Raw genomic sequence first — 17067 nt, 5'->3', positions numbered from 1 at the left:
ATCAGCGCACGCTCATCCCATCCTCGAAGTGCCCCCTCAGGGACTTCTAGTATGAGCATCCCCATTTTACAGCTAAGGAAACTGAGGTTCAGAGAAAGAAAGCAACTTCTCTGGGCTCCCAGAGCCTGCCAGAGCCTGCCAGACGCTAATTTAAGACTCAAAACCAGCCTGTGGAACCCCCATCCAGACATTGTTCTCTGCCACTCCAGGACCCAGCATGGTGCCCACTGTGGCTTTAATTCTCAATGCTGTGGCTTGTTTGGATTCCGCCTCAGGAGTCTTCCGATTTTATCATGTCTTTTTCAGTTGACTGGCTGAGTAATGATAGCATCCAACGTTTGATGTGCTTCCATATTTATTGAAAAAATTACTGTCTGTGTTTTTCAAGAGTGACTGAACATGATTACGTAGATTATATTAAAATCCTCAGGAAAAACAGAATGTTCAAGACCAACAAGGTTATCTTTGCAGAGGCGCCTGGGAGAAGTCCTCGTGATGTAGGTGAGAGAAGCGGGACCTGGGGGAGGCACATGCGCAGGCTGGGTGTGGGTAGGGGCATCTCCTGTTTTGGTCTGCCTTTGCCCCTTCTCTTAATTCTAGTAATGGCACCTTGGTTTTCTTTTGGGGTGCCAGCTGGGTTTGCCAGAAAAAAATATAGGACACCCTGTTAAATTTGAACTTAGATTGGATAACAAAAACATTTTTGGGGGTATAGGTATATTGCAGATATAACATGGGACATATTTATGCTATAAATCCATTCATCATTTATCTGAAATTCAAATTTGGGTCCCCTCTGTTTGTATTCGCTATATTTGATGGCCATTGACACCCCTTAGCTCAAATGTTGGAGCGAGACAGATCCACCCTACATTAGCTCCGGGAGTGGGCAGGTGATCTCGACCTGGCCAGCCTGTCCATTTTATCCCTCCCACCTAAAGAGACTGGTCAGAGTTGGAGCTATCAGCTTCAGTTTTGGAAATCTGACTTGCACCACTGAAAATGGGATTCTTTCTTCTTGTCGGGGTTGCCAATCTGTGAAAGGCAACAAACGAGAAGGGGTCCAACAAATGAGAGCCTGGGTTAGAGTGAAGCCAAGAGAGAGAAAAACAGCCGAGAGAAAGAAGAGGTTCACCTTTAAAGATGTCCTTGGGTGTCCCGGGGCCAACCTCATTGAATTTCCCCTTTGTCTTGGTTTCCTAGGGCTGATGGAACAGTTGAGCACTGTTTTGATGATGTTGCCAGCAAGGAGAAGAGCGACAGTGGGATGGAGTCGAAAGCAAAGTCTTCAGTGGTGACGGTTATGGGAAAGATCAATCCTAATCATGGTGGTGGTGCGAGGAGCGATGGAGTGGAATGGTGTGCACGATCAAGGCGAGGATAAGTTCTTGCTGGCGATAGTTCTATCCAGGGTGCCGATGCGGCTGATTATGAAGACAAGGATGCCAGTGATGATTAAGAGAATAAAGGCACAAGGAAAAGGATTCTCAACTCCAGTCTATCACCAAGTCCTATCACTTCTACCCTCTTCAATTTTAAAAATACTCTATTTGCTACACTGTCTATGCACTGCAGTCACCACCCTAGCCCAGGCCACTGGCGGCTCTCGCTGTTTCTATGGCTACGTCCTCCTAATTGACCTCCTTGCTGGCCTTCATGCCTCCCTATGGTCTGTGCTCCATGCTAAAGCCAGTATGGAGAGTGACATTTTGGGAAGTGTAAATTAAAGTTTCACCTTTCTGCTCAAACCCACTCAGTGGCTTCTACTAGAATCCAAATGCTTTATCACGACCTCAAGACTGACAGGACCCGGCCCCTACTTGTAGCCCGATCTCATTTCCCTCTACTTGCTCCTTTCTTGCTATGTTCTAGCCTGATTACTCTTCCTTTGGCTTTTCTAGAATATACCAAACCTTACATGTAAGTCATCCCTTAGGCATGCAATGCCTTTTCATCCTTTGTGTCTCAGCATCCATGTCGTTTCCTGGATTCCAAATCCGAACAATCTCCTCCTGTTACTTTCTCTCATGGCACCCTGTCCAAAGGATACTTTGTTTAATGATTCTCTGTCCAATTAATTAAATTTTGAGTCTTGGCACAATGTTTCTTTACAAATGTGTCACAAGGGTGCTGAAGGTCCTAAAGAGCGTCATCTCCAGCACCTAGAATCTTCATCATGGACCCCTGTGTGTCATGCAAATATAACTGTTTTCTTTCTGTGTCCTGCTTTGAAAAGGCTGAGAAGCCCACACTATGCACTTCCTAATGGCAGGGGCCGTGTTTGGGTTGCTCATGCCTATATTCTCTACACAGCTGTGGTGTCTGGCACATAGTAGGCACTGAAGAAGTATTTCTTGAAGGAATGGAAGGTCTTACGATGGTGAAGAAGGTGGTGGGATGGATAAGGATGATGGTGATGATGATGACGGTGATGGTGATAATGGTGATGATGGTGACGCTAGTGATGAAGATGACGGCAGTTGTGGAGATGATGACGGTGATGGCGATAACAGTGATGATGGTGATGCTAGTGATGATGATGATGGCAGTGGTGGAGATCTCTACCAAAGAGGTAGTAGAGGTGATAGACTCCGAGCACCGGGCCTAGCCCATGGCTTTAAAGAACTTTCATGAAAATCCCATCTGCCTTTTGCCTCTGTAGTCAACCTAGAAATATCAACTACAGGTGGATTTTGGAGGAAGGATAATTGGAGACGGAGGAAGAGGGGTGCTGAAGATTAAACCCCGGGTGGGGCCGTCAGAACGCAAGGCCCCACTGTCTCGCTCCCCCAGGCTGCGGGGAAGGTGCTGTCCAGCAGCACAGCGCGCACAACTCCAGCCCCTTCTGGGTGCTGGGCTCCAGGAGGAGGGGCGCAGGCCACACTCGGCGGGGGAGGGGGAACCTTGGAAGAGCGGGGCTGGACCGGGGAGTCTGGGTGGTGTGGGGAGAGCCAGGGGGGAGGTTCAGGGCGGCAAGGAAGAGGCAGGGCAGGCTGGGTCCCGGCGGGGAGGTGAGGGGGGAGCGGCTCGGGGAAAGCAGTGAGGCCATCCGAAGGTGGAGAGTCTGGGACAGGTTGGGGGTGGGGATGGAGGGCTGCAGGACGAGGTGGAGGTGCATGGGGAGGGATGAGGGCTCAGATGGGGGTCTGAAGGCGGAGGTGGAAGTCTGAGGTCGCAGGTAGGGGGTCGGAGAGCGGCGGTGGCGTGGGCGCCGGGGAGCCGTTCGGGAGGAGCGCGTGCAGGTCTGAGGGCGCAGGTGAGGGTCTGAGGGCGGAGCCAGCGCGGGAGGGAGGGCTGGAGGCCGGAGGCCCGGGCAGCCTGGTGCGGAGGCTCCGGAGGAGGAGCTGCGCTGCGCCATGCGGGTGCACCTGGGCATGCTGGCGGGCGCGGCGGCGCTGGCCGGGGCGCTCAGCTTCGTGCTCCTGGCGGCCGCCATCGGCACGGACTTCTGGTACATCATTGACACCGAGCGGCTGGAGCGGGGCGGCCCGGGGGCGCGGGGCCGGGCGGGGGCCGCCAACCGCAGCCAGCTCGAACCGCTCAGCTCGCACTCCGGCCTCTGGCGCACCTGCCGCGGTAAGGGGCGCGCGGGCCCCCTGCGCGCCCGCCTGCACCTGTTGCTGGGCTCGCGGCCCTGCCCCGGAGCCCCAGAGCACAAAACGGGGCGGGGTGGGGGGGTCTGGGCCCTGGGCGGGGCGGGAGGAGGGCTTCGGAGCTGCTCGGGTCCCCGCGCGCGCGCGCCCCGCCGTCTCGGGGTGGATGGGGTCCCCGGGCTGGGGTCCCACCTCCAGGCCCGCACCCACCGGTTCTTCCGCCCCATCCAGTCCAGAGCCCGTGTGTGCCGCTGATGAACCCCTTCTGGCAGGAGAACGTGACCGTCAGCGACTCCAGCCGGCAACTTCTCAGTGAGTCCGGGAGGGTGGGGATCGCAGGAGGATCCCGGGTCTGGACACGTTTTGGAGCGCTTCTCCCAGGAGCAGGGCCCTGCCGGGGGCACAGCGAGGGCGGGGGGGTGGATAGGAACGAGGGAGTGGAGATGGAGGCAGCTGCCAAGCCTCTCTGCACCACGCCTTATCTACCTACCCTGGAGTGCGGTTTTGGATTCATTCAACAAACGTTGATCGCAGGCTCTGTATGCACCGGGCACCGTGCTGATGATTAAGACCCAGGTCGTGCCCTCCCTCCAGGAGCTCACAGACTAGCTGTGGAGACAGATGTGGAAATGTGCAGTCACGTTTCAGAGTGACGAGCAGCGTGAGGGAGTGAGGAGGGGGGTCGGAAGAGATGCCTAAACTAGCCTGCGGAGCTGAATGCTGAAAAGAGAGGAGGTCTGAGCCCGCAGACCCGAAGGCACACCCCGTGTCAGCCTGATTTGTATCCTCAGGGCCTAGCAGGAGCACCTGGCAGCAGCAGGGATGCCATAAATGGAATGATTCAAGAAAGGCAATCTGGGGCAGAGGGCAGCCCCTTCCCCGGGGCCACCCTGTCTGCCCTGTTCTGGACTGATTCCCAAGTGCCTAGCACAGTGCTTGGAACTTAGCTTCTAGCTATCAACATCATGTCAAGTGGCTCCCCAAATTCCTATAAACTTAGCAGTTGGCTCTCCTGAGCGGATACCATCCACCTGCTGCACCACTGCGTAAGGTCCCAGGGCAGGAGAGGTCCCCGAGGCACTTGACCTATGCAGGAGCTGAGGGAGGGTGGACGTGCCATGAACTCTGTCCTCAGCCCCAAGCTGACTGCAATCAATGTGGGTTGTTCTCAGAGCACGTTTCAAGAATAATCTAGAGTTCCTGCCCTAGATGTGAGGGAGACGGGTATCAGATACCTGCTCAGATCCTTCCCGGGCCCTCTGTGATCATACAACAGGCACTCTTAACCTCTGAGACTCACTTCCCACATCTATTAAAATGAAATGTCAAAACTACGAGGGGGGTGTGCTCTGAATTCCATAAACCAGTTGGCTGAATTGACCTCACCTGGGACCTCACACAGTGCCTGGTTGTTGTGGGATCTCTGTGTTGCATGAAAGTGCTGCACACATAGTAGGTGCTCGATAAACACTAGCCTTTACTGTTCCTTCTGGCCTCTGTTAGATGCGGTCCCATCTCTGGAGCACTGACCCTTTGCTGGGCTGGGTGCTGGCATTTAGCATCCTTGTCACATCTATCGGTAAACCGGATGACTAAGTATAGTTGGCATTTGTCTGGCTTCTTTGTGAAACTTAATAATGCTGGCGACCTTGTGTGTGCCAGGATTTTGAGAAACACATCCAGAGTCTGTTCTCACCCATTCAGTTTCAGAACCAGGTCTAAGCCCGAGCTTCACCGCCAAGTAGGTGTGCGGCCGGGGATGCGTTCCTATGTCTCCCTGAGCATCAGTTCCCTTAAGGGCAAAGTGAGGGTATTTGTCACTTTTCTTCATAAGAATATGGCGAGGATGGAATGGGAGGCGTATTTAAAGAGCTCCAGTGGTGCCTGGCCTCTGTAAGTGCGCCTGGAGTGGGAGCTGCTATTATTACCGTGATATCATCCAAGAAAGAGAGCGGACTGCCCCTTCAGACCGCATGCTCGCCGCACACCACCCCCAAAGGGAGACTTTACTCAGAATCTCTTTATCCCCGGAATGAATTTTGAATCTTGTCCAAGCTCTTTTATTATGTGAAGACGTTTTATTCCTTTGAGGACCTGCCGGTGGGGTCACACAGCAGAGAGGACAGTTGTCAAAGCAGCATGTTCTCTGAGCCAGCCTCCTAGACAAATCCCAGTGGGGGTGTTTGGGGAGGAACTCTTGACTTTTCCTGCAAGAAACCCCTAGCAGCGCCCACTAAAAATCCATCTTGCTTGGATGTTTTTGTCTCCCAGATTAGCTCTGGGGATGTTACGGGTTTGATTCCTTGGCCAGGGACTGGAATTATTTCTCGTGGAGGAGGAGAGAGTCATCAAATTCAGCACCCTGTTGAAAAAAGAGCCACGATCTAGAAACAACCAGGCTAGCTGTATCAGCCAGGGGTCCTGTGGTAGAACGCAAATCATCCCTGTTTAAACAGGAAAAAGGAATTCCCAGTCCAAATAACTGAAAAATTCAAGTGTGCTGGGATCCAGAGAATGAAACTCAATTTCTTTCTTCTCCTCTCTGGGCTTCGCCTTTATTTGGGTCTTGTTTTCAATAAACCCTCTCCAGTCTTAGCCTCTCAAGCAGGAGGAGGCTCTCTCCTTCCCAAAAGTCTGCAGATCTTCCAGGTAGACTTCTCATTCCACCAGATTGGATCGCATTCCCAGGGCTGAGTCAATCCTCGATGTGCTGATGCACTGGGCTGAGATGTGCCACTTGTGACAAGGGGTAGGAGTAGGGACAGTCCCATCAGAGATAAGGGCCCACATCTAACCAGCTGTGTGGCTTCTGGGCCATCCTCTGCTTTCATAAACAGGCTGCTCTGAGATGAAATGAGAGCACATAAAAAAAAAAAAAGTACCTAGCAGAGGTGCACTGTGGATAGTAGGAGCTCAGTTAATGTCAATTAAGTCACATCACCTCCCTGAGCCTCAGGCTTTTCATCTGTAAAATGGAGCTAACTGCTGGAGACTCGGTTATTTGCTTAGTACATATGTATTTCACTCAGCACTGGGCATAGAACGTGACAGGACAGGTGTGGTGCCTGCCCATGCAGAACGTAGGAATGAATGAATAAATAAACGTACACTTGGTTCAAATAGCAGGAGGTGTAGCAAAGGGAATGAAATAGGGTCACAGAAGGAAGGGTGGCGGAGGCAGCTTTCAATGGAGCAGTTGAAGGGCAGTAAGAGGAGCGGTCGATGTTTATGGGACAGTCCCTGCGTGCCAGACGCTGTCCTGGGTGCTTTACATCTATCAGCTCTCCCAGTCTTCACAACAGTCTCATGAGGCAGGAACTGTTATCCCCCTTACTTTTCAAATGAGGGAACGGAAGCACAGGGAGTTTGGGTAAGTTACCAACGTTTGCACAGTAATGGGTAGACCTGCGATGTGGATCCAGGCAGTTTGTACCCTGTAAGGAGGCTGCTACACGCAGTAAAATTCCAGTGTAATGTGGGTGTGCTAAGACCGAGGCTATGGCAGGCCAGAAGAGAAGCTCCTCACCTGTTTCCTGGGTTCAGAGTCCCCCGTCCTACGCTGCCTCTTTCAACTGGGCATCAGAGATCTGAATTACAAGGAGGAACGGCAGTAGCAGAGGTGAGCGGTAGGATGGAGGGTGGGGTGATCCAGAGACAGCACAGAAAGTGCTTCTACCTGCACTACCTGGGGTCCTCCCCATGCCTTACTTCGGCTGCATCTGCTAAGAGCCAGGAAGATGGCCAGACTGACCATCTTAAGCTAAGGACACCAGACCCGGAGAGGTCAAATGCCTGGCCCAACACAGCATGGTTGTAGCAGAAGCCTGACCGAGGGTCAGAGGCCTGGCCTGCTTGTCCTCTGAGGAGGTGAGGTTGGAAAAATCACAAGACTGTGTCTCTGGGCCTCTCTTGGGTCCCCAGCTGTTTGCAGAGAAATGAAAGGAAAATGAAAACCGGCCCTCCCGCGATGCCTGGTGCAGACTCGAGAGAGGAGATGGTGGGAGATGGAAACAAAGGGATTGGGGACATAATGGGATCCAGAGGCTGAGTCCAGGAGGGAAGTCTCAGTGTGATTTATACACAGCTGTGTGGTGGTGGGGGGGGAGAGGGGAGAGGGGCAGGGGCCGCCTGGGGTCTCAGCATCTCTTGGGGTACCTGTTGAAAGCCGGGTACATGCTTTAAACAAACAAAGAAACAAACAAAATTCATATCCAAAGTAATTCCACTTCCTGGGACCCGAAGTTTCTAGGCCATGTTTGTAACAGTGGCGAATAAGCTACAGCCTCAGCGCTCATGGGTGGAAATATGGCTAAGCGTCTGCGTGTGGTACGTCTGTCCTTTGGAAGATCATGTAGTCTGTAAGGAGAATATAGTAATGCGGATAAAAGATCAAGAAATGCCATGGGATGAGAAAAGGAAGTTTACAGAGCCTTACGGGCAAGATGATGCTGTGGGCGCTCAGACACATTCTCTTTCCAGATGTTAAAGTGTGACCGGGGGTGCCCTTTGGAATTAGAGCAACAGGTAGAAACATAGGAAAATAAGTAACTATGTGGAAAAAAGGCAAGAGGTCCGCTATGGGGAGGAGGGGACGAAGGAGGAGTTGAGTGGGGGCTGCGTGGGTCTTGGTTTGGTCTTTCCTAGGAAGGATGCTATCACATAAGGCAACCCCGGGAGGCCTGCCCTGGCTGCTGGACTTCTCCTTCGCGTGGCCGGTGGAACTAGCCTTGAGCCCTGCCCGCCTCTCCAGCTGCGGGAGCTGGGACACCCTTCAGGAACACCTGTGCCCACTCCTTCTCGTCCCTCTGATCCTAAGCTGAGACCTCTCCGCACCCCGAGAGCCTTCCCTAATTCCCAGGCCGGGTTAAATGCCCCTTGTCCGCCATCCTGCCACCCCTTGGTCAACCTCTTTGGCTGTTCCATCCCTGCTCTGACACTTGACAGCTGGCTGTACCTTCGCGGACACCTGACCTCTCAGTACCTCGAATCTCGCTTTTCTCATCTGTGAAATGGGCATTATCAGAATTCTTACCTGGTAAAGCCCAAGGTGGCTGGAGGGCGAGAAAGAAAGTTACTCTCACATTTGGTGCTCGTAGCAGTGTGGCAAAGTCAGGGCCCGTGGGCCAATGGGCAGGAGAGGCAACAGTGACAGGTCCTTGGGAGGCAATGACATTCCCTCTGCAAAAGGCGGAGTCGGGATTTGAACTGAGGTCTTTGCTTGGAGTAGCGTCCTGCTTTTATCCGTATCACAGCAATGCATCTTGGAGCGCCCAAAGGGAACGAAGACACAGCCCCTGTTCTCCAAAGAACTGTGTTCCGGTCACTACAGATTCTAGAACAAAGACTTGCAGAAATGTAGCGATTGACTTCCTTACCAGGCACGACAGGACTGGATACCTCTGAGCCCTTCCGGGGGTCTCCAGGCCACACCGACAAGGTTTGCACATAAAGACAGTGTGACATTTCCCCCTTTGGGACCTGGCCCCTGAGATTTCCCCCTCTCGTCAGCGCTTCTGATGTCTCTGCAGAAAGCTCTGTCTCCGCTTTCTTTAAGAGCACCGCTAAGCACCCCACAGCTTCCTGGCCTCGCTGGCATTGGGGAACTGGAAACCTGGCTTTCCCATTGAGCGGTTCTTCTTCTTTTTTTCTTTAATTAAACAATTTTTTTTCATTGAGCACCTCTTTGAACAGTTTGATGACCGGACAGTCACAGTCCTCTTTTCCCTGGCATGATCATCTTTGCTTCTTTCTGGATTTGCTCTTCCCTTTGCTTGCAACAAAGCGTCTTTTTTTTTGGGGGGGGGCAACAAAGTATTTTTGAATTGAAAGGCTTTTTGCCCTTGGGCACGCGTTTGCCCTCATGAAAAAATGGCCTGTCTACCTTTATTATTATCAATTTTATGTCGTAACCTTGGTTGCTCTCTGTTGAGCTCCTCCTGTAAACACTGTAGTGAATTAGAAGGTGTTATTCCCTCCCCCACCCCAAAAAAAGATTTGTCCACATCCTAACCCCTGGTACCTGAGGATGTGACTTTATTTGAAAAAAGGTTCCTTGCAGATGTAATTAAGTTCAGGATTTTGAGAAGAGATCATCTTGGATTACCCAGGTGGGCCCTGAGTTCTATGTCAAGGATCCTTATAAGTAAAGGAGAATCACAGAGGAGAGAAGAGCTCACGTGAAGATGGGGACAGAGACTAGGAAATCACAGCCTCCAGCCAGATGGTGGCAGGGATGGCCAGCACCCTTGGGAGGCTGCAGGAGGCAGGGAAGGACTCTTCCCCCAGAGCCTCTGGGGGGGCGTGCGGTCCTGGGACACCTTGATTTTGGATTTGTGGCCTCCAGGACTATAGCAGCATATGTTCCTGTAGGAGACACAAGATTTGTGCTAATTCGTGATGCAGCCCAAGGAAATGAAAGCGATCACCTTATTCAAAGAAGTGCCCCCACTGCCTGCCTACCCCATTTTTCTGCATCATCATGCTTACTTCCTTCGTGACACATCACAGCCCGCGACTTTGCTTCCCTGCTCTTCTGTCTCCTGCCCTAGACCCCGATCTCCAAGGCGGGGCGCGGGGTGGGTGGGTGGGGCAGGGACCCCTGCAGTGTCCACAAGCTCTGCAGCAGTGCGTGGCCTGCACTAGGGGCCCATCGTGTTTCCAAACGAGATGGGGTTGGAAGTGGATACATTCCTAAGGAGAACGGGACGCAGAATCAATCTTCATTTCCCACGTCTGCAGCCCTGAAAATAACAAAGACTGAGGCACTCGGGTGTGCGCGCACACACACGCACTCACCCCCCACGAGAAGCTAAGCCAAACTTCAGCAGGAGATTTTACAGCTCTCGCACGGGAGGCCTGTTCTTACCCAGACATTTAATTGAACATGTACGTCAAGTCGGCTTGCGGCACGTCTGGGGAACTCACACGGGGCGCCGCCAGGGCCGTGCCGGCGCCAGGAAACCTCATTAATTTCTAAATGAGAAATGACTTCACTTTCCAGCCACAGTCTGGAGGCAATGCCATACAGGGGGACACATCTTCCAGGGCCAGGTTTTCACACCAGCTGTTGTGGTTTCTGGCCCAAGATTTTTCTGGAAGGAAGGAAAGAAGGAAGGAAGGAAGGACAGACAGAAGGAAGGAAGGAAGGAAGGAAGGAAGGGGGGGAGGGAGGGAGGAAGGAAGGGAGGGAGGGAGGGAGGGACAAACCTTGGGAGGGAGATTGGTCTTATCTCCTTGACTTGCCAAGGTTGGTGGCATTTGGAGGGTTGAGGACAAAGTGATCTGGTCACAGTGGGCTGGATTATTGTCTCCAGCATCGGTATTACTGACAGGGTGATGACCTATCTAGCGCTTACTCTATGGGACGTGGGACCTACATTTATGCTTTTCCACGTTGCCCCATCATCACGCACACTGCCTTTTTTTTTTTTTTAAGATTTTATGTGTGTATTCATGAGAGATGCAGAGAGAGAGGCAGAGACACAGGCAGAGGGAGAAGCAGGCTCCATGCCAGGAGCCCGATGCGGCACTCGATCCCAGGACCCTGGGATCATGCCCTGAGCCGAAGGCAGATGCTCCACTGCTGAGCCCCCCGGGTGCTCCACGGGCACACCGTCCTTATGGTAATACTGTGAGCCCCCTAGTATTGCCTCCTTTTCACAGATGTGGAAATGGAGTTCCTGCCAAATGAAGAGACACGGCCGTGGCCCCAGAGTCAGAGCCCGAATTCGCACACAGAGTACCTGGCTCCAAAGTCTGAAAGTCTGTGGTTTGAACCACTGTGGGGTCCTCTCTCAAGCTTCTTGGTTTCTTTCTCATTTCTTGGAAACTGCCATCATGTCTTGCCTTCGGGAAACACCGTCTAGCTCTTACTTAATTACGAGGTTGACAAATACCTGTTGGGCACACTCACCATCTCCTGAGAGCTCTCCTGGAAACTCAGGGATGCGATCGTACAAGAGGAACCTGGACAAGGAACCCACAGCTTAATGGGAGACACAGAAGATGCCCTCCAACAGATGCCCGGATAGGGCGACTGGGGACCCTGGGGAGGGGGCACCAAGCAGACCATGGATGTGGGTGTGAGGAAAGACTTCGGGAAGAAATGAGCTTAGCATGCTCCGCAGAGCAAGACAAAGTATTTCTTTTTATTTTTTTCTTTTCCTATAAAATATTTTGTTTATTTATTCATGAGAGACAGAGAGAGAAGCAGAGACACAGGCAGAGGGAGAAGCAGGCTCCATGCAGGGACCCCAATGCAGGACTCGATCCTAGGATCCCAGGATCAAGACCTGAGCCGAAGGCAGACACTCAACCACTGAGCCCCCCAGGGGCCCCAAGGTATTTATTTTTCATACCTATTTTGCTGCCGAAAGGACTGAAAGAGGCTTAGTACCCAGTTCACGGTAAATGATCAATAAATATTTGGTAAACGAATAGCCGGTGAAGAAGAACTTAGCGATTATTTCCCTTTCTGCTTTGGCTGCCAGGAAGCTCAGAGCCAAGATAGTGGCAAATGTTTAGACATGGGGATCCCAAGACCCCAGATTTCTTCCATTCCCCCTCACCCCACCTGACTCACCCTTTCCTGCTTTCTGCATTGTGTCACAGTCCTGGAGGTCAGAAGTCTGAGAGGAAGGGGTCCGCAGGGCTGGTCCTCCGCGAGGCTCCGAGGGAGAATCTGGTCCCTGCCTCCCCGGCCTCAGGTGGTGGTGGCCGTCCCCAGAAGCCCTGGGCGTGGAGCCAGGCGGCTCAATCTCTGCACCCCCCTTCACTTCCTTGTCTCCGTGGTCTCAGCTGCTTCCTCCCAGGGCACTTGCCATTGGATGGGGGCCCCCCTCGGATCCAGATGATCTCACGTGGAGGCTCCTCACTTCATTGCATCTGCAAAGACTCTTGTCCCAGATCAGGTCACCTGTGGAGCTTCCTGTGGGACACGAGCTTGGGAGCACCCTCTGCATCACCGGCACCCCTCTGCCATCTACTCCCAGCAGAGGTCTTGAGAAACAGAAGTGACACTGTGGGATTCTCTGGCCCCGAGCTGCGGGCTGCGGGGACCTCCTTCATTCAGACATCTCGGCCGTGCTGTGCTGTTAGCTCGCTGCCTTCCCCTGCACCTCCTGTGTTGCCCTCTCCACGTGGCCCCCATCTGCGGCCGGGGTGCTTCCATCCCACCGGGCACATCACCCAGACTCTGCACCTGCTCCTCCCTCGGCCGCCCCCCACCCCCCACCCTTCCTGCCCTCCCTCCCCTGCGGCTTGCTTGCACATCACTTCCTCACTGGCCTGGCCCCTTCTGTGCTGTGGTCACTGCCCTCCCCAGCCACTGTCACCGCCTCTCAACTCTGTCACTATGGGTCAGTTCACTGCTTGACCCTACTCGCTATAGCGCCAGCCTCTGGAGGGCAGGGGTTGGGGTGTGTTTGCCCTGGAACCCGCCAGGCCGAGAACAGTATGTAACTAACAAGGCACCCAGTGTGTGTGCTATAAACATGCTGAGTGAATATGTGGATGAACGTGGCATTACCTGCCATGAGGATGCACGTGTGTGCGACCCAGAGTGCGCATGTGAACCAGAGTGCGTGTGTGTGACCCAGAGCGTGTGTGAGAGACCCAGAGCACACGTGTACGACCCAGAGCGCGTGTGTACGATCCAGAGCACGCATGAGAGGCCCAGAGTGCGTGCGTGCGAACCAGGGCGCGCGTGTGTGAACCAGAGCGCACGTGAGAGACCCAGATCGCGTGTGTACAACCCAGAGTGCACGTTTGCGACCCAGAGCGCGTGTGTATGACCCAGAGCGCGCATGAGCAACCCAGACTGCGCGTGGGCAACCCAGAGTGCATGTGTATGGCCCAGAGCATGTGTGAGTGACCCAGAGCGTGTGTGAGTGACCCAGAGCATGCGTATGTGACCCAGAGCGCGGGTGTGTGATCCAGAGCGCGCGTGAGCAACCCAGACTGCGCGTGGGCAACCCAGAGCACATGTGTATGACTCAGAGCGTGTGTGAGTGACCCAGAGCTCGCGTATGTGACCCAGAGCACGTGTGAGTGACCCAGAGCCTGGCGCACATGACTTTCAACAATGGTTGTCCCTTTTAAAAATGATTTTTTTGAATTTTTATTTATGATAGTCACACAGAATGAGAGAGAGAGGCAGAGACACAGGCAGAGGGAGAAGCAGGCTCCATGCACCGGGAGCCCGATGTGGGACTCAATCCCGGGTCTCCAGGATCGCGCCCTGGGCCAAAGGCAGGTGCCAAACCGCTGCACCACCCAGGGATCCCCGATTTGTTTTTTTTATTTTGTAGTCCAGTCGACATACAATGTTACCTCGTTAGTTTCAGGGGCACAGCGTGGGGATTGGCCAGTTCCCCACGTGACCCGGTGTCATCCTAACCGGTGTATTCACCACCTGTCCTTCCGGTACTAGTGTTATTGACAGTATTCCCCATGCTGCACTTTTCATCCCTGTGACTTATTTATTTTATACCCAGAAGTACCTACGTCTTACCCCCTTTATCTATTTCACCCCCCCCACTCCCTCTGATCTGGCAAATGCCAGTTTATTCTCCATATTTAAGTCTTTTATTTTGTTGGCTTATTTGTTTTGTTTTCTGGATTCTGCCTATGAGTGAAATCATACAATACACATTTTTCTCTGTTCTGCTTATTTCACTTATGCAATGGGTATTATTCGGCTGTGAAAAAGAGTGAGACCTTGTTGTTGGTGACATGTTGTTTCATCATCATCATCATCATCAGACATGGTAGTAACCATGACGTTCATTTTTTTCTCCCAGCATCTGGGGGTTGGCCCATAGGCGGGGCTCAGGAATGTTTGTTGATTGACTGAAAGGTGGTAATGCTCCTCTGCCTGCTGTCGTCCTCTCTTCTAAGCCATGCACGGGACGTTTGTGATTCTGCTGCCGCTCAGCCTGATCCTGATGGTTTTTGGGGGGATGACGGGGTTTCTGAGCTTCCTCCTCCGAGTTTCTGTTCTCCTCCTGCTCACAGGGACCCTCTTCTTCTTTGGAGGTAGGTGCCCTCCCCACCCTAGCTGCATGGACTGTGGGGACCCCAGAGGGGCTGCACATGGCTCCTCGGCCAGGGAGGGGCGGGCGTCCTCTCGGGCTCGGTTTCCTCTTCTGCGACATCACAGCCGGAAAGGAGGACGGCATCCCTGGGTCTGTGGTCCCAAGAGAGAAGCAGAGGGTGGGAGCAAGTCCGGAGGATTGTTTTCCTGGTTTCCCAGATGGCCCTACAAGCTTCCGCTTGAGGGCTGCGGGCTGGCAGGACACCCTCGCTCTCTCATGCCCCCTGCCCTTCTGACGCATCTTGCTTTGCTTGATTGTTGATTGATGAAAAGCCAGGCAATGCCTGGGTTAATCCGGTTGGGAATCCAGCACACGGTCGGTGTCCTCAGACCTCCCTCCTTCCTGTGGGCTTGAAATCATCCCTCCTTAAAATCAGGACAAGAACAGAGGTGATGCACACACTTGGGATCCATGGAGGAAAAAAAATAAAAAAGAATGTCTGGAGGTTACAATATTGTGAGGCTCAGATGCCCTCCAGGCACCCACTACTGTTATTGACGTTGGCGTTAATGCTTCACCCAGGGACAAATTCTCGAAACCACTCGGCCCAGTTGGCCTTTCTGTGGTGCAGGAAGTCTAATCCACATGTGCCCTGGGGAGCCTTAAGCCAGGCTACCGACACTCCTTCTGTGGCAGGCACCCCAGGAGGGCTGAGATGTTCATTTGCATTAATTTAATTTAAATTTCAATAGCCCCCCTCTGTGGCTGGCAGCTGTGGCCCAGGACTACACTGTCATAGGGACCCAACACGTGCCAGCCCAGTGCCCGGTGCTGGCGAATCCAGGGTGAACCCCCCTGGAGCTCACAGCCCATTGTGGGGGCGATGGACATTTATTTGCTAAGCGATTTCAAAAACAAACGCAAAATCGCAGTTCTGACCAGGACCATGACGGTGTGTGGTGCTGTGAAAGCCCAGGGGGATTTGACCTACAGGGAGAGGTCCCGGAATGGAAGCATGAGCTGGGATGGGAGGATGGATAGGAGTGACAGGGGACTGGAGGGAAACAGAAAGGAAAGGAGGGTGCCCTGAGTAGGGGCAAAAGCCCTGTGGTAGGAGGAGCACGGCCACCTAGAGAGGTGGGTGGGGTGAGGCGAGGGGAGTAGGAGAGGAAGGAGGATGAGGAAGCAGTGCCCTGGGGCTTTGATCTGCTCCCCTTGCCTCCCCTGCAGCCTTGGTGACCCTGGCAGGAATCAGCGTCTACATCGCGTACTCGGCCGCCGCCTTCCGGGAGGCGCTGTGTCTCCTGGAGGAGAAAGCCCTCCTGGACCAGGTGGACATCCGCTTCGGCTGGTCCCTGGCCCTGGGCTGGATCAGCTTCGTCGCCGAGCTGCTCACGGGGGCGGCCTTCGTGGCAGCGGCCCGCGTGCTCAGCCTAAGACAGAGGCAGGACCAGGCGATCTGAGACCCACGTCTGGACCCGTGGGAGGTGCGGGGGCCCTGGGACCTGTCTTGTGGGCCACGGCCTCCTCTTCCTCGGAGGCCCCCAGCGGTGGTGGCCCCCGGGGGGTCCATCCCGAGAACTGCTGTGGACTGAGCTCCGGGCCTGGCTCTCACCATCGTGCCATCCTTGCTGCCTGGTGTGGTGTGTCCATGTGTCTGTGCCCATGTGTGTCCGTGTGGGCTGGAGGAGCCTGCGGGAATGCAGAACCCACCTCGCCCGAGGTGACCAAACAGCCCCTTTATCATAACCAGAACTGTCTGAATTGCAACCCCCTTGGGCTTCCCCTGGCTTCATTTCGATCCTTGCTCCCACTCATGGATCAGCCGCCCCGCTCTTTGTTACGGACAAGGAAGACCAGAGAGGTTAGGCGAGCTGTACAAAGGTGCACAGCGAGCTGGTGGTATCGTCCTTGCTCCAGGGACAGTGCTCAGTCCTTTACCAGAGCTTCCCTCAGGGGCTCAGCTGTGTGGGGGGCGGCTTGCACCTCGGACACTGGTCCTTAGGCTTCATGTGACCTGGAGCCCCTGCCTGGGGCGCAGTGTGACATGGGTGGGAGGGGGCGAGAGCAGAAATCTGGGCTACTCACCAGCTGGGCGGTGCGAATGTCCCCCAGCCTCAGCTGGGTGCTTGCCCGGCCTGGCCACTGTCCCCAAGTGCCACAGGCTGGGCTTCCTTGGAGCGGTGACTCCGTGATCAGGGGTCGTCCCAATGCGGGGGGCCCCTCTGAGCTGCCCATCCACCTGGGGGGTGCTGCTCCCCTTCACGTGTCACTTCCAAGACCCCGGGGAGACCCCGGGCCAGCTCACAGCCAGAGGAAGAGCAGTCAGGTGCACAAGGAGGAATGACCAGCAGGCTCGCCCTGAGAGGGAAGCACCATCCGCAGACTCACAACTGGGAGGGAAGCACGTCCTCAAATACCCAGTGATCACCCCCGGACCT

At 54.0% G+C, this 17067-nt stretch overlaps 1 protein-coding gene across 2 annotated transcripts; it reads left to right on the top strand.

Moving 5' to 3' along the window:
- Window positions 1-3356: 3356 nt before the first annotated feature.
- Window positions 3357-16149, top strand: TMEM114 (transmembrane protein 114). Of its 2 annotated transcripts, XM_055339222.1 has the most exons (4): window positions 3357-3576; window positions 3825-3905; window positions 14490-14627; window positions 15857-16149. In XM_055339222.1, the coding sequence occupies exons 1-4, from the start codon at window positions 3357-3359 to the stop codon at window positions 16087-16089; spliced, it is 672 nt and encodes a 223-aa protein (XP_055195197.1). In that variant the 3' UTR covers window positions 16090-16149. The 2 variants fall into 2 exon arrangements, with proteins under 2 accessions (XP_055195197.1, XP_055195198.1); XM_055339223.1 differs by lacking the exon at window positions 14490-14627.
- Window positions 16150-17067: the final 918 nt, after the last annotated feature.

This window comes from Nyctereutes procyonoides, unplaced genomic scaffold, assembly GCF_905146905.1.
Source record: "Nyctereutes procyonoides isolate TBG_1078 unplaced genomic scaffold, NYPRO_anot_genome, whole genome shotgun sequence".
NCBI classification, from domain to species: Eukaryota; Metazoa; Chordata; class Mammalia; order Carnivora; family Canidae; genus Nyctereutes; species Nyctereutes procyonoides.
The sequence above is the reverse complement of the archived record's forward strand: the minus strand, read 5'-3'. Positions and strand labels throughout refer to the sequence as shown.